This window comes from Megalopta genalis, chromosome 9, assembly GCF_051020955.1.
Source record: "Megalopta genalis isolate 19385.01 chromosome 9, iyMegGena1_principal, whole genome shotgun sequence".
NCBI classification, from domain to species: Eukaryota; Metazoa; Arthropoda; class Insecta; order Hymenoptera; family Halictidae; genus Megalopta; species Megalopta genalis.
Window position 1 is genome coordinate 18,627,215 of NC_135021.1, and position 25,370 is coordinate 18,652,584.

The 25,370-nt window shown below is 34.4% G+C and overlaps 3 protein-coding genes across 16 annotated transcripts; 2 read left to right on the top strand and 1 right to left on the bottom strand.

Annotated features, from left to right (window-relative positions):
- Window positions 1-253: 253 nt before the first annotated feature.
- LOC117224835 (GSK3-beta interaction protein) lies at window positions 254-2,035 on the top strand. Its single transcript, XM_033478007.2, has one exon. The coding sequence runs from the start codon at window positions 674-676 to the stop codon at window positions 1,025-1,027; it is 354 nt and encodes a 117-aa protein (XP_033333898.1). The 5' UTR covers window positions 254-673; the 3' UTR covers window positions 1,028-2,035.
- Window positions 1,894-15,567, top strand: Dmtn (transmembrane and coiled-coil domain 2 protein Dmtn). Of its 8 annotated transcripts, XR_013034134.1 has the most exons (12): window positions 1,894-2,035; window positions 3,741-3,886; window positions 4,084-4,282; window positions 4,825-4,990; window positions 5,145-5,373; window positions 5,773-5,817; window positions 6,115-6,197; window positions 7,278-7,606; window positions 7,811-8,211; window positions 8,529-8,702; window positions 8,901-9,008; window positions 12,154-15,567. XR_013034134.1 is itself a non-coding variant. In XM_033478001.2 (11 exons), the coding sequence occupies exons 1-10, from the start codon at window positions 1,988-1,990 to the stop codon at window positions 8,692-8,694; spliced, it is 1,812 nt and encodes a 603-aa protein (XP_033333892.1). In that variant the 5' UTR covers window positions 1,894-1,987; the 3' UTR covers window positions 8,695-8,702; window positions 8,901-15,567. The 8 variants fall into 8 exon arrangements, 7 of the variants coding, with proteins under 7 accessions (XP_033333892.1, XP_076380737.1, XP_033333896.1 ...); XM_033478001.2 differs by having other exon boundaries at window positions 8,901-15,567; XM_076524622.1 differs by having other exon boundaries at window positions 8,559-8,702; window positions 8,901-15,567.
- Window positions 15,568-15,758: 191 nt separating this feature from the next.
- Window positions 15,759-20,366, bottom strand: LOC117224833 (uncharacterized). Of its 7 annotated transcripts, XM_033477995.2 has the most exons (5): window positions 19,938-20,075; window positions 19,654-19,852; window positions 18,976-19,401; window positions 18,576-18,827; window positions 15,759-18,492 (listed from the first exon to the last, which is right to left on the bottom strand). In XM_033477995.2, exons 2-5 carry the CDS (start codon window positions 19,792-19,794, stop codon window positions 17,029-17,031), a joined length of 2,283 nt encoding a protein of 760 aa, XP_033333886.2. In that variant the 5' UTR covers window positions 19,795-19,852; window positions 19,938-20,075; the 3' UTR covers window positions 15,759-17,028. The 7 variants fall into 7 exon arrangements, with proteins under 7 accessions (XP_033333886.2, XP_076380735.1, XP_076380733.1 ...); XM_076524620.1 differs by lacking the exons at window positions 19,654-19,852; window positions 19,938-20,075 and adding an exon at window positions 20,349-20,366; XM_076524618.1 differs by lacking the exons at window positions 19,654-19,852; window positions 19,938-20,075 and adding an exon at window positions 20,083-20,154.
- Window positions 20,367-25,370: the final 5,004 nt, after the last annotated feature.

Genomic DNA, 25,370 nt, shown 5'->3' on the forward strand with positions numbered 1-25,370 from the left:
TTTTTACAAGCCTAGTACTGTCAAGATACGTATTTTAAATGTTCCATTTAAGGTTAAGATTTGAATTTAAATTATCTGGAAAATTATAATCGAACAAGAAATATAAAATAGAACAGTGATTACTATTATATTAAGCTAACACGACAGGAATCTGTGGTACCGACAACTTAAAAAGAAAAAAAAAGAACAGTGATTCGAACGCCCCCTACATTCGAGTCGAATAAACACGGGAAGATGGCGCCGCAAGAGCCGAGATTGGCCGAGATATTGCGCATGCAGAACTTGATAAATCAGCAGTCAGTACTGGTCAGTGCGCGAAATGCGTTCGGTGCACGTGCACTAGGTGTGTATGTGAAATTGAGAGTGTAACGCAATTTATAACGCACGCAGTGTCAAGGACTAAACTGACCACGGCACGGATCACCCAGTGGCTGCCACGCAACGATATCGCGCGCCTCTTGGGAAACAAGTACGACGTTGAATAATTGTATAATCGCCTGATCTAGGTCTTTGACCCTGAATCTAGCCTGTCCACGTGCCGTCCAACAACAACGCGTAAAGACGCACGAGATCGCGGCGTAACGTGGACAGGCATTAACGTTCGTTGCCAATTGCTCGAGGATATTACAGGCATCGATGAAAAGTCGTTGGTCAGCGTTGCCAAAACGAAAGAATGAAGGAAGAGGAAGATAAAGTGTTAGACAAGGAACAGTGGAAGCTCGAGGCACAGACTGTCATCAATGACGTGAAACAACATGTAGTGGAGATCAAGCTGTCGGAGAAATTGCAGAGCACGAATCAGTTTATATATTTGAATCTGACCACGTTGGAGGGACTGAAGTTCTGTATCGAGTTGGCGGGCGTTGGGTTTTCCATCGTTGGTAACCAGCACGACGACACGTCGAACGTGGGAGGCCAACGTTTTGAGACGCCCTATAGCTTGTTAGACTCTGTTAGCCCACAGTACCGAAATTCTTTCGGCAATTCTCTCCTCGAGAAACTACGGAAGTTGAGTGACGAACAGTGAACAAACGCGATGGAAGCTTTTAAGGGCACTTGTTGAACCACGCTCTCGCTTTCGTCTTGATAATGATCGATTCGACGAGATTTTAGATGTAGATAATAACGAAGAGGAGAATAAAACCGTCTTCGAAGATCGCTTAGGTCACCAAATAATTTACAGAAACGGATATACATGGTAATAAATACTACAACTAAATAACCAATGTCATAAGCACCTAATATCGTCCACGTTTAAACGCATTTAGTCGCGAAGAAATACATTTTGCGAGATTAGGTTAATCGAAGCTTTAATTTGCTTCAATTTAAACACAGGTGCTTGCGATGTGAAAACGTTTTTTTCGACCCTTTCTGTCAACTGTATTATTTGACCGAGAAAATGAAATTCATTTTCGTTAGATTGCATTCCCAATTTCTCGACATTGACTGTACATTCGACGATAATATTTCGGTTGTATCTGTAATCGCATAGCAAAAGTTCGCAAGTATATTTCAAATTTGCCCGGTTTCGTATCCACAGATACGGCAGTGGAGTACCGACGAATCGCAGGCCACTACTAGAAAATATCCCTAGGAATCGAAAGATATCACTCTGTGCAAGTGGTAATATCGATTGTGTTTACCCCCTCTTCCGCGTTCGTTGCTCCATGCCTCCTCGTTTGGCGTATTCCACTGTCCAGTTGTGAAGTAACGAAGCGGTTTCGGCGAATGTGTCGCGTCGTGTGCGGGTTCTATTGTGTTTCTGAATGAGTTTATCATCGATCAAGTACGTGAGAACGACACGGTACGGTACGGTGGCTATCGTTGCAGTGGTTAGTGTAACGATGTCGAATGGTGAGCGATGACACGCCCGTGAAAAACGATAGCGACGGTGATCCTTTGATCGACCAGGAGCAAGTCGGACGAAACGGAATAACGTGAGAGGATCGTTCTTTTTTTTTGTGAATTTCTGTGACACCAACACCAAATGAAACATGCTTCAACCACGAGCTCCGTGCATCCGACGGTAACAAAGGTAAAGTGTCACGAATGTTTCCCATAAATCGAGTGCCGATGCACCGTGAGATTTTGACAGATCGTTTGTTTTTATTCGTCATCCATACCCTTCCCCGTGATATTATCGCGAGAGGGGTGGGACAATCGGTTCACAATACCTCCTCGCAGTCCGCACAATTGCGAACGATATCATATGTACGGAAACATGTTGCGATAGCAACGTAATATCGCAGGTTACTGAATATTGTCGCTCATGGTTCGATGTATACAATATGCATGCATCCGCATTTGAAATTCTCCGATTAATGTTTTCTTCTTCGTCGGTGGAACGGGTTTTTACTTAGATCAGATTTTTTCGTTCTTTGTTATTTTCGTTGCAAATAACACGGTTTACATAAGAATAGAGCGATATATCGAAATTTGTGTCATTCGGTTAAAAGTTCTTAATACGATATTTCTATGCATACATTGTATTTGCATTTATTTTTTTTTTACCCGCATTACTTTGTACCGAATAATGTATAATTGAATGAACCTGTTATCGCATTAAGTATAACGCAGTTTTACGAAATGTAATTTTAAAAAATTACTGCATTGCTAAAATAAACGGTACACATTCATAATTTTTAGGATCTCGATCGTTGTAAATTTTCACGTGTTTATTGCCGTTTCTAATCTTAAATATTTAAGAATCGCAATTTTACGTATTTCTGTTACATCGCATATTTTGTCCATTCATTGTATTAGTCACAGTTAAGAAGCAATGTCGATGGTCTAATTATAATAATCAGGATGATTCATCAGTTAAAAGATCGGGTTAAAGGTGATAGAATATGAATGATACGTCTTGAATCCTTTCTCAGACTCTGTGTTAATAGGACAAGAGATTTCTTGAGGGAATCGTTTATTTTTATTATCCTGCTTGAGGATAACAAAATTTCCTTGAGATTAGTTTTACCAAATTTAATAGGAATGAATTATAGCGTATAACGTATATTATGTTGATTATTGTGCTGTACCATTGTCGTTTGAAAAATTGTTTTAATTTATTAATAAATACTTTTATTTGAAACTGAATAATATTTTTAATAAAAGCAATACATTCACAATACCTTTTAAACAGAATATTTTACATATATACTATTTTTAGACAAGAAGTGTAATCCATACATATACACAAGGTTCAGATTAGATAATATCACCCTTAGAGAAAATTGTAGCTTAAAATAGATATATGAAACCAAACAGAATGGCTCTACTTGTTCTGTAACTACAAAAGTACTATTTATTTGTTAACCACGTACATTGTATATGTTTGTACATCTCTTGAATACAACACAATTCCAAATTATTAAATTAATGATATGAGCAATCAAAAAACTTAATAACTAATATCATGGATAGAGTTTTTATACATTTAATTATGCTAAGCACAAAAGAATGTGGAGGCTAATATTGATAACAATTGATAAAAGTATGCCTTTAGAAATATGATAAGATATGATAGAGAACTCATTGCACTAAACCAAGTGTTAGCCATGGAGGTGAACCGATATGATGCTCCGAATACTGCCGTATTAAAATTTATTTTTCTATTATATGTTGTATTTCATAATAAGTGGGAGAGAACTTGCAGATTCCAAAGATTCTAAGCTATAGAATAAAATGGGTCCCACATAAAGGTAGTTTAAATGTTGTCATTTTGCAAATGAAAACTTTTTCAGAATAAAGGAATGGCTAGTTTGATGGTAACTACATCAAGTAAGAATAGCTCTCGCAGTACATCACCGAACAGAGGAAGTACGTTAACTTCGCCGCAACAATTATCAGCTATTTTGGATCATCCGCCAAAAGCACGTAATGCTTCACTGTAAGATTTCATTATTTTTAGATATGTCGTACAAATATTCATATTTAGAACATAGATTAAGATTAACAGTATTTTTTTAAATAATATTTATGTGGAAATACTATTTCCAGTAGTATACTATATGTCTACACACTTTTATTTAAAAGTAAGAGAAATATGTAAAAAGATAATGGTATAAAACTAAATATCACTTACAGCTCCCAAACAGGGGAGGGTAGTACAGGCAGTGGAAGTAGTGGTGGTGGAGGTAGTATCACTATGAAAGGTAGTAGGCAAAAATCACCAGGAACCGTGATTCGAATAGGAGATGCTATGGATGAAGCAACTACCAGTTTAATCACTGCCGAACCAGATGAGTTTGTGCCAAATATTCACCCACCAACTGATGATGAAGGAGTATGTAATTCATATTGTAAAATAATTTTGGTCCTTGTCTTTGGTTTCCCTTGTAATTTCGTCTTGAAATAATATACATATCAAGATCAGATGTTTTGTGATAAATTCAATATAATTTTAATAACAAAGATATTTTTACAATATTGATATCTTCTCATTATATGTTTAAAAATATAAAATTCACAATATTAATCTTGCTAACAGATATTGCAGTAGTAGATGTATCTTTCTATAAAGCTGCTTATGTAACGTGATGATGTTTTGTACGCTATGACAATTACACTGTAATGCAAGGTCATCAACCACAACTGTATAATCAGGGTTATAGGTTAAGAAATGAAATAGCTATTTGCATAATGTTCTAAGTGGTCTTGAAGCTGAAGAATTCAATCTTCGAAGTACAGTCATGAACTAGGCATTATTTATTATTGTATAAGTGAAACAAATTCCTCCTAATTGATTCTTTATGGTGATCACTGTTTACAAGTGTTATGCGCAAGCTAAGAATAAGTATTTTAATATAAATTTCATTTAATTTATAGGAACAGTATCATGCAACTCAATCGTTCCTGTCGAATGGATCCTCCGAACTAATAACTGATGATGTTGATTCAAATTCTGCTCGTGTTTCTCAAGCTATTGAGCATATCCAAAGCAAAATTGCTAAAACACGAGAACTGATAAGAATAGAACAAACTACACGTGATGGTAATTTTTCAATAATTAGTAATTATGTAATATTGATTTTTATTACCAACTACTGCATTTGTTCAACTTAAATTATGATACACATGGCTTATGTATTATTACAGATGTAACTCTGAAAGGTACAAAAAATTTAATGATATATATTTGTTTGCAGAAAATGTAAATGAATATTTAAAATTAGCTGCTAATGCCGATAAGCAACAGCTTACTCGAATTAAGGCAGTATTTGAAAAAAAGAATCAAAAATCAGCGCACAGTATTTCTCAACTTCAGAAGAAATTGGACAGTTACACAAAGAAGTTAAAAAATTATGAATTAAATGGAGCACCTGCAAGTCATAGACAACCTAGGGAAGTACTTCGTGATATGGGCCAAGGGCTTAAGTAAGTAAAATAATTTTTCTTTCTGCATGTAAAATATGAATTGTAGTAGTATCATATAGTGAAATGTATGTATTCTTGACAGCTTTTACAAGTTGATTTAGCTATTTTAGATATAGTTGTTAATTTGAATACTAGAAATGATATCCCGCAGATTATTAATTAGGCTGCTTCCAGCAATCACTTAATTCATGACATTTTTATCTTTAAAATATGAAAGATATAATACGTATATATATACATGCGTACTATTAAATAAAATAAAAGATTTCCACCATATTTTATATTAAAACTATTTGGTTGGGTGCAAATGCTTTTCCCGGATTCTTCTTATTTTATTTTACTTTTATTCTGATAAATATAGAAAATCATTTCTTCATCTAATTTAAGAATCACTTCCAGAAACGTGGGTGGCAATATTAGGGATGGAATCACTGGTTTTTCAGGGTGAGTGTTGATGTGAAAATAGATTTTTATTAATATCACTTGAGTATTCCTTCATATCGCGTGCGCTATTGCAAATTTGCTCATAAAAATTAGCAACTTACAGCGAAGATAGACAGTGTACCTACAATAGCTGTGTTGTACTCACGTCTAATATAGTTTTATATTAGTACTATGTATCCAGAATTGTCAGTAGACTGATATTGAAACATGATATATGAAACATGTAATCTTTGAGAAAGAATTAACCTTTTCTCTTGTGACATTTCTTACTATTTCATTTCCATTTGATTGTTTTAGGACTGTTATGTCAAAGCCACGGGAATTTGCACATTTAATAAAAAATAAATTTGGCAGTGCCGACAACATAAACACATTATCACGTAAGTAACTGTTTATACTTTGAAATAGTATTACTTGCATACATTAAAATTCTTATTCTGTTGTTTAACTTACAAATACGGTTTATTAACAAATGTATTGATTAAATACATTTCTTTTCTGTGTTTTCAACCGCACTGTTATTAGCACAAGTGCTTTATGCTAACAAATCTCAATTTTACAAGCAATAATGCGCACATTTCTATTTATTTATCATGTACCTTTGTGAAAGAAAATGGTTCACTAATATATTATATGTATATTTATCATAAGTATATGGTACATATAATATGTATATACACTGTGAATGTAATATATGTCAGTCTTATCTTAATTAATTTTTTATTGATAATTGATGGATATATATATTATTCAATTTCCTTGCGCTGCCACGGCAGTTGAGAGTAGTAAGTAACATTTTGGCTCAATTATTCTATTCACTTCTATGTACCTCTGCATTCTATTATGTTCCTTTCCCTTACATAAATTGTAAATATGCTATTCCATATTATATGTACAATACCTGTATTAGTTTATATTACATATTTAATATTCTCACCAATTTTCTATTCTAAACAATTAATGAGATAGTTACACACACATATATATGTATACATATATACTTAATCTACAGAACAATTTTTATACCTGATTATTAAATTTACATATTACAAACACAATATTTTGATTACCTTTTATTATGATTTTGTGTTATTCACTAATTTTGCTTTATATTTAGTGGCTTCCACAAATTAAAAATTTTGCTTTTCTAAAAATGTTAGTTATCCAATACACCTACAGAATACATGTTCAGAATGTAATTTGAAAAATCGAGACAACACAAGGAAAATTATTTTGTAACATCAGAGTTTGGAACTCATTTACATACATACAAGAAAAAAAAACTCTACCCAAATTTTAAATAGTTTCGATACTAATAACTTTATAAGGTTATTCAATTCTATAGGACAACAAGAAAACATTTCATTGCGAAGAATTAAACTAAACACGGTAGTTGTTAACAAAGGCGAATAATTTAGTATTGGATAACATTCTAACATGCGACGTCTGTGTCTCTGCAGATGGCTCGACTTTTTATGTAAACGATACACCGCGTGCAGGTAATGGAGATAACGCTAGTGTTGAAGATGATAAAGCACACCATGGCTCTGCTACGCTTCCTGGTGGATGTAGTTTGGGATCAACTCATAGCGCAGCAGCAATGAAATTTCCATCAGAAGAAGGTTCAGAGTGTTCTAGTGTTACAAGTGAAAGTGGACCTGGAAGTAGAGGACAAGCACACACGTGCGACAGTAACAATGCTGGACTTAGTCTTAAATCTATATTCCTGGAGCTACAAGAGTACAGAGAAAATTTGGACAGAATGAGGGAAAAATTGGAAGGTTTAAAGGTTTGTTTGGCTTTCAGAAATAATTATGATTTCATATTTTCAATAAATACATCAGATTACCACGGAATTATAAAGAAAACAACATTTTGTATTACCTAGAAATAGATAATTGGCGAATTTTCACTTTAGAAGTACACGTGGGTTAAACGATTCATAATTCATTTTAATATATCACCATTGATATTCGTTATTAAATAATTCTAGACTTTACAACAAGAGGTGACATTTCTTTCCCATGCATTGCAAGAGGAACGTTTCCGAAGCGAGCGTCTAGAAGAGCAAATTAACGATCTAACGGAGTTGCATCAAAATGAAGTAGAAAATTTGAAGCAAACCATTACGGATACGGAAGAGAAAGTGCAATACCAAAGTGAAGACCGTTTAAGAGACATACATGAAATGTTGGAGAGTTGTCAAACAAAAATTTGTAGAATGGAACATCAACAGGCACAACACCAACAGTATGTCACTCTTGAAGGTTTAGATAATAGCAATGCGAGGGCATTAGATGTAAAACTCATAAACATAGTATTAACAGTGTTGCAAGTTATACTACTTGTTGTTGCAACATGTGCTGGTATAATGACGCCTTTTCTAAGGACCAGGTATAGTTATTTCTTATTATAAAATAATCTTTTTCTTTTCCAGTTAATTTAAGATATATTAAAATGCGCGACATTGCGCATCGTTAAATCACGGGATCATAAAATGTAACAATAGAGACGACAATTATTAAATAAAAGTTAAGAATTCATAATTATAATTAATATCTTTTACGTACTCATGTCGCATCATCGTTGCTGGTGTTTTATCATTTTCATGTTATTCATAGATTCATAATTCTTTGTCACGTAACAATGCCATTTCGACTCTTATGTTTGCTCATTCATTGTTTTATTTTGTTTTCACATCTCTGTTGCAGCTGTAATAAGCCTCATTGTTTCATGTCCAGGGTGCGCATAATAACGACAACGATTGTTGTATTGGGCATAGTGTTCGTGCTCAATCAGTGGCCTGAGGTATACGATGTTGGCAGTCACCTCATGCGCCATCTTGTTCAGATGCTCACCGAGATGATTAGACGTTAAGTAGCAACGTAAGTAAATTATTATCGTGCTAATATCTAATGGAAAGAAAAATCGAACATCAAAATAATTTTTGCAAGAAACACGGAAGATATCGCATATCATGGATAATTCTGAAACGATTCGATTTCTTCGATTTCTTCGATTTGAATTTGAATTAAATCTGAACGACTTCAAGAGGTACAGTGAATACATGAAATTTATTTTAGGGTGGTATACTTAAATTTACTATACCCTGTGATGAAGAAAAGTTGTACACAATGATCAACATTTTGGATCCGTTTATCAGTGCTGTAGTTTTGGAGCAATAATAGCAGGTATATGCGCAGACGACTTTATACCTATACTAAGAGCTGACGATATAGTGAGGTAGTAAACTTAGCAGGTCTAAACAAAGAGCTTCTTTCACCGGTTCTGTACAGCTAAGATCTTCGGATCTCAAGGTCGGCGCTCAGTATCTGAAAAGTCTACTTCTAAAACTGGTATAAGAAGAGAATTTATTTAAAAAGAGGCCTTCTTTCCACAGCATTGGGCGAGGTATCTTTTTTTCCTGCTAGGTTACTACCTCACTGTATCGTTACTTCTAAGTATACCTCGAACTCGAGATCATAATCACCATTACTGTACTAGATTGAATGAGTGGTGAAGACTATTTGATACTGTTGACAGAATTATAAAAAAAAGCATATTTTGCTGTGCAAAAAATGTTTCGCTTAGAAAAAAAAAGAAGATTTTTTAGGGAAGAAAAATGTAAAAGCATCTTCATTCTTTATATGTATATTTAATTTCACATCTCCCTATTTATCTGATGAATTTTATTTAAAAATGAACGTTCGATGCAATAACTGCATGTGTGCAAGTAGTAAGAAATGTTTATAATTTATATCAAAATAAAATAACTGTTATGGAACATAAAGGGGACAAAAACGTAGGATGCTATACACTGATATTGCTTGATTATATGCGGCAGATTGTTAGAAGAATTTACTCCGGTAATAGCAACGTCAAGTAATGATCCACGTTCACTTTTACATAAGTCATTGATTAAAGCAAGATTAGAAGAAATTATTGAATAAGTGAGTGCACTCACTGAAAGCTAGATGAAAACGTGTTTTATCATCGGTGTCTGTGGACGGTGCCTTTATATTGAAATTCAAGTTAATACGTTTCAATGATAAATAATGGAAACGCGTCATTTACAAAATACACGATTCTAAACCAAATGTTAATAATTAAAAACGTCCATTTATTAAACAATAATGTAAATTAAGAAAGCAGAACGATACTTCCATTCAATGTAGATATTCTTTACTATGAACTTATAGTCTTCTATATGTCATTCACAGACTTACTTGTCATTCATGAGAACTTAACAACTGTTTAGAGTATAAACAAAAAGTGTATATATATAACAGCAAATATCAAAAGAGGACCAACATGCTCCCTTCCTCTTACTACTTAATTGTAATTTTATTCGTGTATGATGTAAACGTGATACGCGATAGAAAATAAACGAATATTTGGCTTTTTTAATATTGCACCGTTCAAGAGTGCGTTGAACCTCCACAGACACAAGCATGCGCATACATTATAATGGACATAAAGAAATGAACCATGACAGATATTGAAATGAGAGAAAGACTGATGGACTACATCGCTGTTACAATTGTGAATAATTTAGTATTGGTGACAATTTTATGTTGTTAAATGACCGAAATATCGAAACGAGTTGAAAAAAATGTAAGAAAAAAAAATAAACAAAGCAAAACAACAATCGCAGAAATGTACAATTGTAATGTGGAGAAAGAGAAAACAAAGTTATTTTTAATTTAACATACAGGTGCTCAAATCTGTGAGTGTGTAAAATAAATTATTCGTCTACATAAATCTCTTTTTTTAGTATGTCGTCGCTATTTAATAGCGGAGTATAGCTTATTTTTTGTTATGTTCCCTAGTTTTTGTCTTTGTAGCTTTTATCACCGATTACAGTATCAATAAACACGAACTTTTCAGCAACTCACTATTATTTCACAAATATGTGACGAGCGAAATACATAAAAACAAATCATATTTTTCCAAAAACAATTGATTCCTTTTTTATTGCCTAATATATTTATACATATACATATATATATATATATACACACGGTCTCATCTTTAAGTTTCACAGAAAAATAACTTATAATTTTTACTAATTTCGCGAAACTAGATTTTTGTTATTTATACACTATGTTGGATTATGTAAAGTTATCGTATGATCGATTGATGGGAAACATAAAAAAAACCAGTTTTCAATCTAATAACGAGAAGTGTAAATAAAACGTGATTAATATAGCAATGTTCCCTATTTCTTTGCTTGTTGTTCGTGATAACCAAAATCAAATTCCTTTTTTTTTTGCAATAAAAGAATTTGAAACTGATTATTATTCATTTTCTATAATATTTATAGAAAATGATATTTTTGTATAGTTTTATTTACTTCTATCTGTAAACCATTTTACGTAAAATGTATTTACATATTACAAAAACTTTGTGTTTGTTTAATGAAAAATTAAAAAAAAAGGGAATTTGATCCTATGGTTGTGAGTGCACCAAGCAAGCGTTTTCTCAAATTGCCCGTATTTTTTATTTTCTTAAGTCGACTTTCTTTATTACTGTATCATAAGAATTTTTTAAATTTTGTTACGACAAAGAAATATTTTGTTGTTTTGAATGATCCACTTGCGTTCCTAATTTAAACACATTGCTGTGACTATAATAAGTTTGTACGTAAGTGGTAGAAAATTACAAATTAGTTTCTGGGATCAATGTAATGGCGGACGGAAATTTGTGAAATAGATATATGTATTATATTATCGAGAAAAAAAAGAAATATGTACAACAATGATCCGTTGTTGATCCTGTCGAAACGTTTTAGTTTGTTTAAATCAAACTGTCTATTTAAGTAACCGTTCGCTTGTTGTTGTATAAGTGATACACTAGACAAAATATATAGGGTGTTCAGTGTCGCGCTACACTTACAACGCTTGGCTGTCGTTTTGGTTGATTGTTCATGTATTAACATTTACTAGTATTTATCTGTACAACGAACAGCGTAATTCTATTTATACTGAACATTCTATGTACGTATATATATATGTATACAGAACGTATCATCTAACTTTATTACTTGAAATATTTTTCAGTACTATCAGAATTCCTTACAATTACTTTTTACAAAAATTTCATGGGGCTACAGCGGTTGTAGTATTAGGGACTTTATTTAATTAAAGCTATTGGAAGTTTATTAATAGGTTTTTAATAACTTATACCCAAAGGAACTTAACAATTTCATTAAAAATAAAATTGCAAAAGAAATTTTCGAAATAACTTGACTGTTTAGAATAAAAAAATAATAACTCTATTAAAAAATTGATTAGGAAGCTCATAATTGTTAATATTTCATTTTTTTCTTTTTTTTAGATTACTGAGATCGGATTAGTTGGAATAGTCTCTTTGTAGGCAAATTCAATGATTTACTAAGCGTTACAATCTACACTAAAACAGAGTATAGTAGAAATAATTCTCAAAGTTGAAAATTTGACTTTCTTCAACATTGAACTACACAATAACTGAAGGTGATGAAGGAAAATGGCATTTGAATTTCTGTTTAGGAAATTGTTTAACATTCAATTATCTTTGCATCCGTTCATCCGTCACCCGTTGCAGATTTTTAGTTTGTTTCCATGTGAAATTTAAATCAAATACGAGTCATGAAATCATTATCCGAACAAGATATAACAACGAAGAGAAGCTTGAAATGATATTTAGTTGTTACACATACTTTGAAAATGTAGTATGAACAAAATGTTAGTATGTCAAAAGATTTCTTGATAAACATTTACCGTCCATATGTATTTTGCGAGATCTTCATAGACAAACAGCAAGAGACGTTTCAAGCAAGATCCCATACTCGATAGGAAATACTGCATAAACAAAAAAACAGATCACATACATTGAAAAATCGTTTATTAGTCAAAATAAAGCAACGGGTTACATATTTATTATCTGAATCATACAATACTTTTGAACTGTACGATGCGTAGGATAAAGCATGTCCTTTGAATTTACAAACATCATTATTTAGCACATTTGCGATACTTGTAAAGAACTATAAATTGTAGATCGTTGAATTTATCTAAGAAAAAGAAATTAATATGTTTATAAAAAAAACTAAAATGTAGTCGGCAAAAAGCGGAATAAAACTGTGTAACTGCTGTGAAACATTTGAATGATATGATAACGAAAATATTTCAAGTGATAAGCTGGTGGAAACACCTTGTATGTAGATTTGTACATGTAGATATCGGTACCTAAACAAACAATCGAAGAAAACCGTAAACCACAAGAGTTGTACGTCCTGATTGACTGTTATATATAGCTTTGTATCATGAATAAGTTAGACACCCTATATGTATTGTATAGAAATAGTTCCATGGTGCTTTGTAAGATACATATGTATATAATCCAATACAAGATGTAACGTCCCGTTTATCGGAGGTTTTGAATGAGTTTCACTATAAGGATCGCGACGATACGCCATTGGCTGTATCATACGAATGATAAGCCTAGTAAAAAAAGGGACAGTGCGTGATTCGAATAAACATGTTTGACAAAAGCGACTCACCTTTTTAACGGTTCGCGTGTAAAAAAAAACATTGCTCGTGTAGCGCGTGACTTCTGTTCCGGCCTTTTTCGCAATGTCTTTACGATTAGAGGTTTTCTTGTGAAGTCTCTCTCGGCGTGTATAGGTTTGCGCCTTTTATAAATGTTGTTTCCGATTAGCAATTTTGCAAGGGTGATAGCGAGGCTGGCGAAGTGATTTTTGATCGATGTTGATGGTTTTGAAAATCGTGCGATTCGAATGCGCCGGAATGATATCCATCGATTTTTATGCAATTTTGCTAGAAAGTAATTTCTTACAAAGCCTCCTAAAGTTAAAGAGTCTATCGTCATCGTGTATCATTGATCATTCTTGTATTTTTCACTTGTAAATATGTTAGAAAAACATTGAATCGGAGAACGAGTAAGAAAATACTGTTTTAAACATTTTACCCGTAGCTGAGGATGACTCGTCGGTTTACAATTGCAATTACTAAGGCTGTTGACAAATTGATTAACAAATCTATAAAACCGTATGAGATAATTAGTTGATGTTAAATACATTATTAACACTACGACGCTAATGTTTAACTAGATTTTGAAATTCATTGTTATTGCAACATATTGTATGGTCTGAGTGTTGCTAGGATTTTTAGTATACAAAAGAATTAAATGAATATTTTCTATGGCATATTTTAACTTTCGGTTTCATTAAGCTAAATGACTTTGACATTGTGAGAATTTTTGGAGTTTCTTATTCGGTGCTTAACGTGTTAAAATAAATGAAAGTTTATTTCTCTATTATTCTATCTCCAGTAGTTTCCAAGATACACCGATGTACATGTCAGCTGTAAGCCTTAGAGTTTATTGTATAAAGGACTATTATATAATATTATAGTATATTATAATAATATAGTATATATATATAGTATATTATAGTATATACTATATATAATATATATATAATATTACATTATATTATACATATATAGTATAAAGGACTATCAAATAAATGGTAACCAGCAAACGAGTACTGCAAGAATTGCTTTCTACCGAAGTTGCATAACAATCGGCGAATATTACTTTGGCACGTTTTCTTGTTAGCAGGAATTAGGTCATGGCCGATAATGAGCTTACTTCCTCGATCGGATTCGAAGTTCGTGGTGGCCGGATGTCCGGTCAGCGCAAGGTTGAATCGAACACAACAGTTGCAAATTAATTCTCGTCGTTCATTCCGGTCATTCTGGTTTATAAAATACGATCGTTTTATTGTGCGAACGGAACTGCGAGACCACCCGATGTGTAAAATTTCGTTCAGTCTCTGAAATCGAACAATAGAGAATTCGTTAACGTCGTCGGACCACCGATTTAGCGAGGGCCCCTATAACTTGTGCACGCTTACAACAATATTTATATAGGTAATGTTCGGACGTAGCGAAAGCGAAGCGATTTCAAAATGCAACCTAAAGGGAAAATAGCGAATGAGTCACACAGGAGAGTCTATGTCGACGGGAGATAGATCGTATTATGTATGTAAAAACAACGATGGACGTATTTTGTATCCTTACATTGTTACATTTTTCTGTAAGTTTTCTCTCTCTCTCTCTCTCTTTATCGCGGCTATTTACAATTTTATATGTATTTTGTATATTTATCGAAGTTCGACGGGGGAAACCGCACGGCGTATGCTTAAAATAAGTTCATGACAAGCTAAACGTGTTATGATCCTGGAATCCTCACACAATCGATGTAATCATTAACTCACTGTCCTAATAACATTAGGGGCCCCTAGCTTATATAGTTTAGAAGGAAAAAAGTAAACAAGCGTAACGAAGTAAAAATAATATCGTCATCGATGCCTTGCATAGGTAGTTAATGTCAAATTATAGATTAAATATTTGTTGTCAATTGTAGAACGATGTAGGTCGAATAATGATCATTGATTATAACTGAAATTATCACGCTAGACGCATACACATTATGCATACACTCGGGTGTACGTATGTAATAGTTGTATAACAGGTCAGTGTAATAATGTATTTAACGGTAACAAAAAAATATGTTTATGTCCATTTTTAAACGGGGGAAAAACAGAAATGGCATAACCGCGTGTAATACTCGTGCAACGTTATTGCTGCTAAAAGACGATTGCAAGCCACAAGTATTGATTTGGCAGCCCTTATAATTAACGTTATTATTTAATACCGTTTCGAAATAAAAATAATTTTTACTAAACTCGACGACCACGTTTTCTATTAAGCACAGGATTATTCCCTTATTTGCTTATCAAAATAAACAAAAGCTTTTCGTACAAGGTATAATTTATTTGTTACTTCTCTCTCTCTCTCTTTCTAACATATTGAGAAATAAAAATATAAATAACGTGAATAGGGGATATGATGTACATTTAAAATAACTTCACAAAGTTGACTGTAAAGTTTTTGTATTTTATATCGAGAGGGTTTGTGAATAATAATATTACAATCATCACAAATTTACAAATAATGTAATCATTTCATTTATAATAATAATATATCACAATTTCTACTTTGTGTAGTGCTGAAAGCTGTTCCATTTGAAAGAGAATCGCTGAAACGCCACTGACGAGATATAATCACTTTTTTGTTTTTATAGTATTCCTTGTATAGTAACCGTAGCTATCAGCCTTTGATTTATTTAAATAATACGTTAACATTTTGCTAATATTAATAAGAAAATATTTCGTTTTTCTTATTATAATCATGTTTCTTTTATTATAGTCGGTAAAAGCTGCATTATCTAATTCTTTTGATAATTCTCCAATAATATTTTTAACAATGTTTTTAATACACGTAAAATACGAAGGGTAAATATATATTCTGTGTTTGATCTGTTCATACGTTAACATAATTGATTTTTGTTTTTAAATAAATATGATTCATGTTGTTTTATGAGTAATACCGTGATTGCATTTCTTAGGAAACACATTTAAAAAATAAATTATAAATTCATTGATATTGATTCAATGATATTCATTTGCGTAAAATTGATCAAATAATTGAGCTCTTTTGCTAAAACAAAACACAAATATTATTTATTATAGATTTCTATATTAAGAAGCATTTTAATATGCATCATTCGAAAAATTGATTATTGTAAGTAAAAGACTATAATATCGTAGACTGAAGCGATTATAACATACGTATTTCTTTTCATAACTTATTGTTAAGTTGACTACATAGTTATAGCTATATACATATACGTATGTATGCATAAATACATTTTATACATATGCGCACATACATATGTATATGCATACACTTTTGTGGCTCAATTAACAGCAACCATTCATCTGCAAACATCTGTTGTAATACAATACAAAAAGTAGATAATTTAAAAGTATCGACGAAGATAATTCGGTAAAATATTTATTACCGATATAAAAAGGAAATATAAGCGATTGGTTCAATTTCACTCCTTTTCTCGTGTTTGTGTGTAATTTTTAGAAAACATATTTTTACCCCTTACAAAGAATTCTCGAAAATATATTCTTTGCGTACAGTTTTTAACATATATGCTACAGTAAAGGAATACATTATGGTGACTAAAGCCGCTTCTTATAAAATGCAGACTCAATATATTCTTTCCTATTATATGTTGTCTGTATCAACTTCAGAATTTGTTAGTTCTTTCGTTTTGTTGTTGAATTTTCAAAATTCAATCAGCTGTAATCTGAATTCCTTCTTGGGAATCTCGAAGCACAATTTCAGCTGGTAATACACTTTTCACTTCATTCTGACGAGGAACTGGTTCTTCTTTTTTCATAGGTTGCGTGGCATGATGTTTTTTTTTGTGGCACATCATGGTCGATCTGGATACGAACGTTTTACCGCAAGCGTCGCATTCGTACGGTCGTTCTCCGGTATGCAGTCTTTTATGAATAGCCATAGGAGTAAACTGCGTGAACGTTTTTCCACAGATATCGCATCTGTACGGTCGTTCTCCTGTGTGCAATCTTCTGTGACATCGCAATGCGGCCCTTCTAGCGAACACCTTTCCACACATATCACATTTAAAGCTTTTCTCCCCGGTATGCATCGTTGAATGAATTTTGAGATCAACTCGTGTTAAAAAACCTTTCCCACAAACCTCGCATAAGTATGGTTTTTCTCCAGTGTGAATGCGCAGGTGTGTGTTAAGATAGCTTTTACTAACGAACATTTTATTGCATACTACACACGGATATTGTCGGTTATCCATTCCCGAATGTATTTTCTGATGACTTTTACAAAGTCCTTTAGTTATGAAACCTCTACCACAAATTTCACACACGTACGGTTTCACACCGAGATGTCTATTCTGATGATCCAATAAAGATTGTTTCGTTTTGAAATGTTGCCCACACGTGTTGCATGGAAACGGCTTCAAGTCTGAATGCACTCTTTGGTGAAGAACAAGGTAACTTTTCGACTGGAAACCTTTGCCGCATGTAGAACAATTGTAATCGAACTGCCCTGTGTGCGTAGCTGTGTGTTGTGCAAGTCCTATCTTACTTCTAAATGCTTTCTCACAGGTAACACACTGAAAAGGTTTTTCACCAGTATGTTTTCGCATATGTTCTTGCAGTTTATAGTTTGTTCTGTATTGTTTCCCACAATGGGTGCAAACTTTTGGAGTCCATCTCTGCCTTACCGGTGCTTGTTTCTTTTGTTCATTCGTGTCCACACCATTTTGAGGTAATGACAATTCTGATTCTTTGTCTTGTACTTCGCTAACGAGTGTTTTACTTTTATGTATATCACAACTTTCTTTATGTACATTCAACGCATCTATGTTTGTATAACTTAAACCACACGAACAGCAAACAAAGTACTGCTCGAAGTGTGCTACCATATTATTCGAACCTAAAATAGCTTCATTACAGAATGGACACACATACCAATGAGAACCTGTTTCGTCGATTGTTGGATTACTTAATGTAGATTCTAATAATGAATTCTTTGCACCTTTTGTATATTCTACTAATATTTCTGAATTTCCAGTTGTTACTTGACTCGTAGACGCTAAAGTCTCCTCTGTTTGAGTAGTCGAGTGTGTAGAAGTTTCAGTCTCCACAACACGTGTTTCTTCTATATCACTATCAGCTTCCGAATGAGTTGGAGGAAAATCACTGTGCGATGTCTGTAGATTAAAATTATTATATAAATTTCATTGTTTAAATCTATTTTTCTGCACAAGTTCATTATTATATCGACATATCTTACATTGTTTTCAAGTACATTTGTAGATTCTTCTGCATTTAATCTTTCTTGCAGTCTGTGATATTCTTCTTTTATCGGTACAGACTCAAATTTTACATTTTCACAGTAATGTACTATTTGTTCTCGATTTTGATCTTCAGGAGTTATCGAAGTCACATAGTTTATTCCTAACTGACCCAAATGATCGCTCACCGTTAAATTTCCAACTACAGTCATATCTCCTTCTAAATGTACAGCTATTTGATGATTGGAAACCTGAAATATCATTGTACAAATAAATTATAGATGCACAGAGTATAATGGGAGACATTATGTTCTTGCTTTAACAATTATTATAACAAACGAAATCTTGTTTATTCGAACGAACACGATATAGCCGAATAGAATTTATTGATGTATTTACTTCTCGTATGTGCTCGTTGACCATTCTAACTGTATCACCGTCTAAACAGTCGATACCTGTAACCTCGATACTAGTATCCTGTTGTCCTATTTCGTCTTGCGTAACAACCTGTTCACCACCTGCCAAGTCCATTTCATCCATAACTTGCATCGTGTGTATAGTAGTCTCAGATGTCTCGCGAGGATTTTGAACGTTGTCCATATTATTTTGTATTCTATCTATGTCCCTTTGAATTCTTTTCATTTCTTCAACTTCGTCCAAATCATGCTTCGTTATGTGAACAACCTCTTCTTTAGCAATTGCCTTCAACATTTCCATGAACATTCCTTCCGTATGTAAGCATTTCTCTCGAAAATCAAACAATTGATCCAATTTATATGCACATTCCTCACAGACCACTTTTGGCAACTGATCAGTCATAGACACCTGAAAACAATTAATTTAGCTAACAAACACAATATTCTTTTTCCGTTAAGATATCTACAAGCTAATAACATAGTCTTCGTTTAAACTGCATGTAGTCGAAACTAATAGCCATCCTGACCATTGTTACAAGATCATGAAACCTTGCACCAATTTTCTTTCTCTATTTATAGTTAAATTAGGAAGAGGGGGGTGAAGGCAGAGCACTAAAAGACTGCAGTGAAATCGGACCTCTGTCTTTACGCATGATTTTACCTGCACTGGCAAACACGCGGCTATTTTCTTGTCAATGTTACGCATTTGATCACCGGCTTCGAAGATCGGTAATCCCATTAGAATACCAGTCTTAGTCGCGCATAAACGACACAAATAATCAAATTCCTCGACGACCGCCATGTCAACAGAACAGGGAAGATCTGAGAGGTCTTGTTGCCAGACCGAACGAACGAACGGCCTAAGGCACGATCAAAATGTGTTTAGTTTCAAAAATCCTACAGGACAGTTCTTTCGTAGAATACAACGGATTCGTTATGCATTACGAGGTTTCCTAAGTCCGACGCCGGTAGATCTTTAGTTTAATATCTCTCCACTACGGAGATATGCATTGTCCAAAAATATTTATCAAGTAACTCTGCGTTCACAACATCCAGGATCCTCTTGCAATCAACCGTGGTATGTACATACCATACCCCTAGCGAAGGAAACAGCTTGCGCTGCTCTCTTTTCATCTAAAAAGTATACGTTTCGTAGGTGGCGCACTGAAATACACTTTTCATCGATTAACGAGATATCGAAGATCGAGAAATTTTTCAACGCTAATAAAACACTGAAATTCGAACGGTGTTCGTTTGATTATAAAAAAAAACTAATTGTATCGGTTTCGCATATTTCACAGTTTCCACGCACGTAATAAGCAATAACCTACAATAAATAATACCAGCAGCAATAACCTGCAATAACCCAATAGCATATTATCAAAGATTTGCCGAATAATATTTGGTAAATTATTGATAATTATTGCTCGTCTTATTTTTTACTGCTTCATCAGCGACGATGAGTATATAGACCAATCACTATATGCGGTTTCGTGTCGCACGATCTGAAATACCGACATTGTTCAAAATCAGTGGCACAGACTTAGAATACATTGCAGACATTGCATCTTATGGACATTTCTGTCTCTCAGCTTTGCTGGGCTCTAGATCGCTCTAGAGTGCTCTAGAGAGTCCTCTTACCGCTTCGGTGTCGCGCCCAGCGTTACCGACAGTTCACAAACTCGGGTACATTAGCAAGAAGCGAATATATTATATATCTCATTTCTACTACGAGTGTTGAATATTATATTTAGGCAATAAGTGTATTCGACGCGAACATTTGGATGGCGGAAAATCGTATTTATGAAACATGTGCCTCAGAAATATAATATAAAATGTAATTATTTTTATGGTCAGTTTTTATGGACTATATATTTTATGGATTATATATATGGTACATATGTAGCAACAGTTTTATACACGTTTCTACAGATAGATATTTACAACGTTAATTTTATAAGCTTTACAGTGTTATAGTATTACAAAAAAGCATTGCATGCAATGTCGGGCATAAAATGTAATGCCTGTAATGTTTGTGACCGTCGATAGAATTTGTCTGCGAGTTTGGAGGTTACACTATAGATGACGCAAGTCGAATAATATTCGAATAATATTATATACAGGTTTAGGCATTATAATAAGAAACGATGGTGGCTATAAACGTGGACGTTTTTGAAAAACGAGCCTATAAAAATAATATAAATAATAATATATATATATAATATATATATATATAAATAATAAATAATATAAATAATATAAACAAATGATACAGACAGGGATATAAATACGTGTTGACCCTTTTTCTTTTTTTAAATTTTGCTATTACTTGAAATGACGCGAAACAAAAGAAAATCCATGTTTTTTAACTTTTTCATCCAAACCTATAACTATCGTCGTTTGCGAGATGCAAGCACATTGAATAAACAAATAATATCATAAATTTCAACTTCTCATTTTAATTTGATCAAATACATTATTTACACTCACTATTGAATACATTAATACACACTCAACGATAAATGATGTAAATGGGTTAATTTTCATGAAACGTTTAACCATTGAAAAAACATTTAAAATTAAAAATTCTATATCTATCCATCGCATCGATTATTTGTAAAAGAAAAAAGGGGGGATGAGAACTTCTCTGTGAACCACTAAGATATTCGGCTGAAGAAAATATTTACAATTCGGTGAAAAATACGTGTTATACGTGTTACGAGGACCGACACGAGAACCGGCCCGGCGATTTTCCGGCGGAGAACTTTCACTTTTTCTTCGTTGGCGATGCGTCTAACCAAACGGCGATTCTTTATCCAAGGGAGGGAAAGCAGGCCGCCGGAAGAATTTACGTAGCACTTAATCTCACTACTTAGAGGCCTTGGGTCGGAATCACCCTACTCCGCATTTCTTGCTACCTATTCTTCTTCGCTTCGGTGTTCTCCCCCGCGCCACTCATCATCGCGAACCTCTTCGTTACATTCAAACACTTTTGTTGAAACTCTCAATTTCTAACGAAGGGAGGTTATGTAAACGTGCCGCACGATGATTTAATGGTTCACGCTGTGCCGGAAGACGGAAATGGCTCGTTCTCGCCGGAACTGTAACACGTTATTCAAAAGTTGTTCTCGCAATTGAAACGAATTTAGTCTAAAGAGATATTCAAATTAATTGATATATATTAATTAATTAATTACATTAGATTAGAATAGAATTAGAACAGTTCATTACGTCCGAAAACAAATCAAAAGCACAGCAATTAAATAATATTTTTACATGTTCGATCTGGTATTGTCAAGGTTAAATTATTAATGATATTATTTTGCTGTTAATTTTTAATGTTTCTTTAAACAAAAATGTGATTATTGAATGAAATTATTTTGTTATTAATTTTTAACGTTTCTGTAAACAAAACCAAATCTTCCAATGACCATTTCTATGCACTTAATACGTCGTTGTCAAAATAAAATCATTAACGATATTTATTTTGAGGTTACGGGTAACAATTAACGACAACTAACTAGGAAGAACGGAATTTATGATTCATAAAGACGGTGCCCCTAAGCAGTACAAAATCGAAAGCAATCGTATATTATACGAGGCGCAGGGAAAGGGCCGAGGGAAACCTCGAATCAGTCGTGAAACGAATCCTTTAATCGCTTGTACTAAAATATTATAAGGCGCGTAATCGCCGCGATTGCGCCGAAATCCAACGACTAATCTCCTAACCGTAAAAGCGGTTTCATTTACTCATTCGCCTGGCCCTTACTCGGGCACTTCACTCGCTGCTTTGCCAGATTTTAACGACAGTCTCGCGACTCGATGTCGCGATGTTGCTATGGCTGCGCGGAGTGAATTACGAGAAATATTGGGTTGGCAACTAAGTAATTGCCGATTTCAGTTATAGATGTCACTCATTCCCATTTTTATGATATCCGTAAATGTTATATATTATAAAATTATTATTATTATTATTATTATTATTATTATTATTATCTTATTTTTTATTATCCGTGAATGTTAGCAACTGGACAAATTGAATGCAGCGGTCAAGGAAAAGCGATCAGAATTGGTCGATCGTAAAGGTGTCATTTTCCAGCAGGACAATGCTAGGCCGCACACGTCTTTGTCCACTCGGCAAAAATTGATGGATATTGGTTGGGAATTGATGTTACACCCACCATATAGCCCTGATCCGCGCCATCGGATTACCACTTATTTCGATCCCTGGACAACTCCCTTCGTGGTAAAACTTTTAATGACGACGACACTGTAAAATCTCACTTAACTCAGTTTTTGGCCGAAAAGGATCCCCAGGATTCCTATAACAATTGCCATTAGAATATATATATTAATTAATATATAATATATATTATATTTATATATTTATTTATAAAAAAAAGCTAATGCCTATACAATCTAAAACCAGCGTTCGACCAGGTTCGACACGATTTCTCTTTCCGCCCGCAGAAATGAATGAAGCTGCCAGCCGGAAGGGAAGCCAGTAGAAGGGGCGCCAGTTCCCGGATAACCCGCAGCGGATGAGATAGGATTGAATGGACGTCGCGATGGCGCGGGAGTGGGGGAAGCGGCGGATGGTCTCGCTGGCGGCACATCCGCGCGCGCGGATGAGCGCGGCGGACGGACGACGCGACGAGACAGAAAGAAGACGAAGAAGAAACTGGCGAGGCAGGCGTGGATGGAAGCTGGTGGAAAAGCGGGCCTGTGGAGAAGGAACGTGGGGACACGAGCGAACTAGAAAAGAAAGAATCCGCCGCGCCGCGGAAAAGCGAACGCGGGAAGGAGACGCGGGAGAAAATGAAAAGTGTAGGGCGGGAAAAATCAGAGGGAAAAGGGCGTGAGGGGGAGGGGGACAGAAGAGCCGGTCGGACGGTACACGGGCGATGAGACGAGGCCGGATGAGATGAGATGAGATGAGATGATAGTGTTGCATGTAGCGCGTGCGCGTACCGACTCAATAAACATCCGTAGAAGCCTCGGTAAGACCCTGGTCCGCGCTCTGGATTACCGCCGCTACTTTCCTTTATTTTCCGGACGCAATGCCTCCCTCTTTCGACTCATCTTTACCGTGACTCTCTCTCTTTCTCTCTCGCCCTGTCGAAAGAAGAAACCGGACTTGTCATTCTTTATGTACTTCCTTCGGCCGGGCCTTGATCTTCTCTTCGCCGGAACTGGATTAGCAGGCGGCCAAAGTGTGTGCCCGCGAAATCGCTGCATGGCTCTCCGGTAATCGATTTTGTTTTTTGCTCGCAATTAAAGCCGTTTTAATTGGAGCCGCCGGTGCTTGGCTCGAAAAAGTGTTTTTTTTTTCGGTAGTCGGGAAATTAATCATCCCCTTCGCTGGATGGTCTAATAATAATAATAATAATTGTAATTAGTTGCGTCTGTGTGCATGATGACATTAGTTATATAACTCGTTAACGATGCCTCGGAGAACATTTCTGTAAAGGAGAAAGTTGCTTCGAATGAACTCAGGAACCTCATATTTTCTGGAAATGCCATAATTTTCGGACACCATGTATAAATGTCGAACTATAAAATAGAAAGGAATTTTCGTGCAGCGTAAGTGTTCGAACACCTAATAAAATTCAGTCGAAATGTTATAAAAATAAATTTCTTTTTTATTCATTTTTATTACTAATTTTAACCGAACTTAGGCCACTTTCGAAATAAATGGCTCGATTCTCCAAGTTTCACGCAAGATTTTCGAGAAAGGATCAGTTTCGAGCGGACTATAGTTGTTTCTGCGTTCGATACGAATGGAACAGTATCTTTTTTTGCATTAACTTTTGCATCAACACGCATTGGACTCGCCGACGACGTAGTTTCTGCAATTGATGCGAATTAATATTTCATTTTGCATAAGAATCTATTGTCTAGCCGTGACAACATTTTTGACTTTGATAAATATTTTTTGTCAACATTCGAACGACAACAATTGAATTTTCACGGCACCGAATCTTTCGGAATAATTTTATCCGCGACCGAACGAACGCGTCTCCACGAAACAATCCATTATCTCGCCGTCCGTAGTTTGTTCCCAGAAATGGCAGATTTTAAGCGGATAGATCCTCGGTAAGAAGCGGAACTTCATCCGTCACGTACTTCGGTCTCTTGTCCGCGTTTCTGGGGCGAATCGATATGCTTAAGGTTTCCCGAACATTCCATTTCTCAGCGTGCACTCGTGCCGTTTAATTCTTTCCAGGATCAAAGATCGCAACGCTTTTAAAATACGGTCGATAAAAAAATGATATATATATATAATAAAAAATAAAATTTTTTTTATTCATTTTTATTACTAATTTTATACCCCCATTATTATGTATTATATAGTATATATTATTATATATTATTATA

What these genes read in the sequence shown, in the direction of transcription:
- Dmtn (XM_033478001.2), top strand. Translation starts at nt 1,988, where the DNA reads ATGAAACATGCTTCAACCACGAGCTCCGTGCATCCGACGGTAACAAAG. An exon ending in AAAGCACGTAATGCTTCACT is followed by an intron (nt 3,887 to 4,083) that starts GTAAGATTTCAT and finishes TATCACTTACAG; the next exon opens with CTCCCAAACAGGGGAGGGTA. An exon ending in GGAATCACTGGTTTTTCAGG is followed by an intron (nt 5,818 to 6,114) that starts GTGAGTGTTGAT and finishes TGATTGTTTTAG; the next exon opens with GACTGTTATGTCAAAGCCAC.
- LOC117224833 (XM_076524617.1), bottom strand. Translation starts at nt 19,794, where the DNA reads ATGGCGGTCGTCGAGGAATTTGATTATTTGTGTCGTTTATGCGCGACT. An exon ending in CCGCGTGTTTGCCAGTGCAG is followed by an intron (nt 19,402 to 19,653) that starts GTAAAATCATGC and finishes AATTGTTTTCAG; the next exon opens with GTGTCTATGACTGATCAGTT. An exon ending in CAAATGTACTTGAAAACAAT is followed by an intron (nt 18,493 to 18,575) that starts GTAAGATATGTC and finishes TTTAATCTACAG; the next exon opens with ACATCGCACAGTGATTTTCC.
- LOC117224835 (XM_033478007.2), top strand. Translation starts at nt 674, where the DNA reads ATGAAGGAAGAGGAAGATAAAGTGTTAGACAAGGAACAGTGGAAGCTC.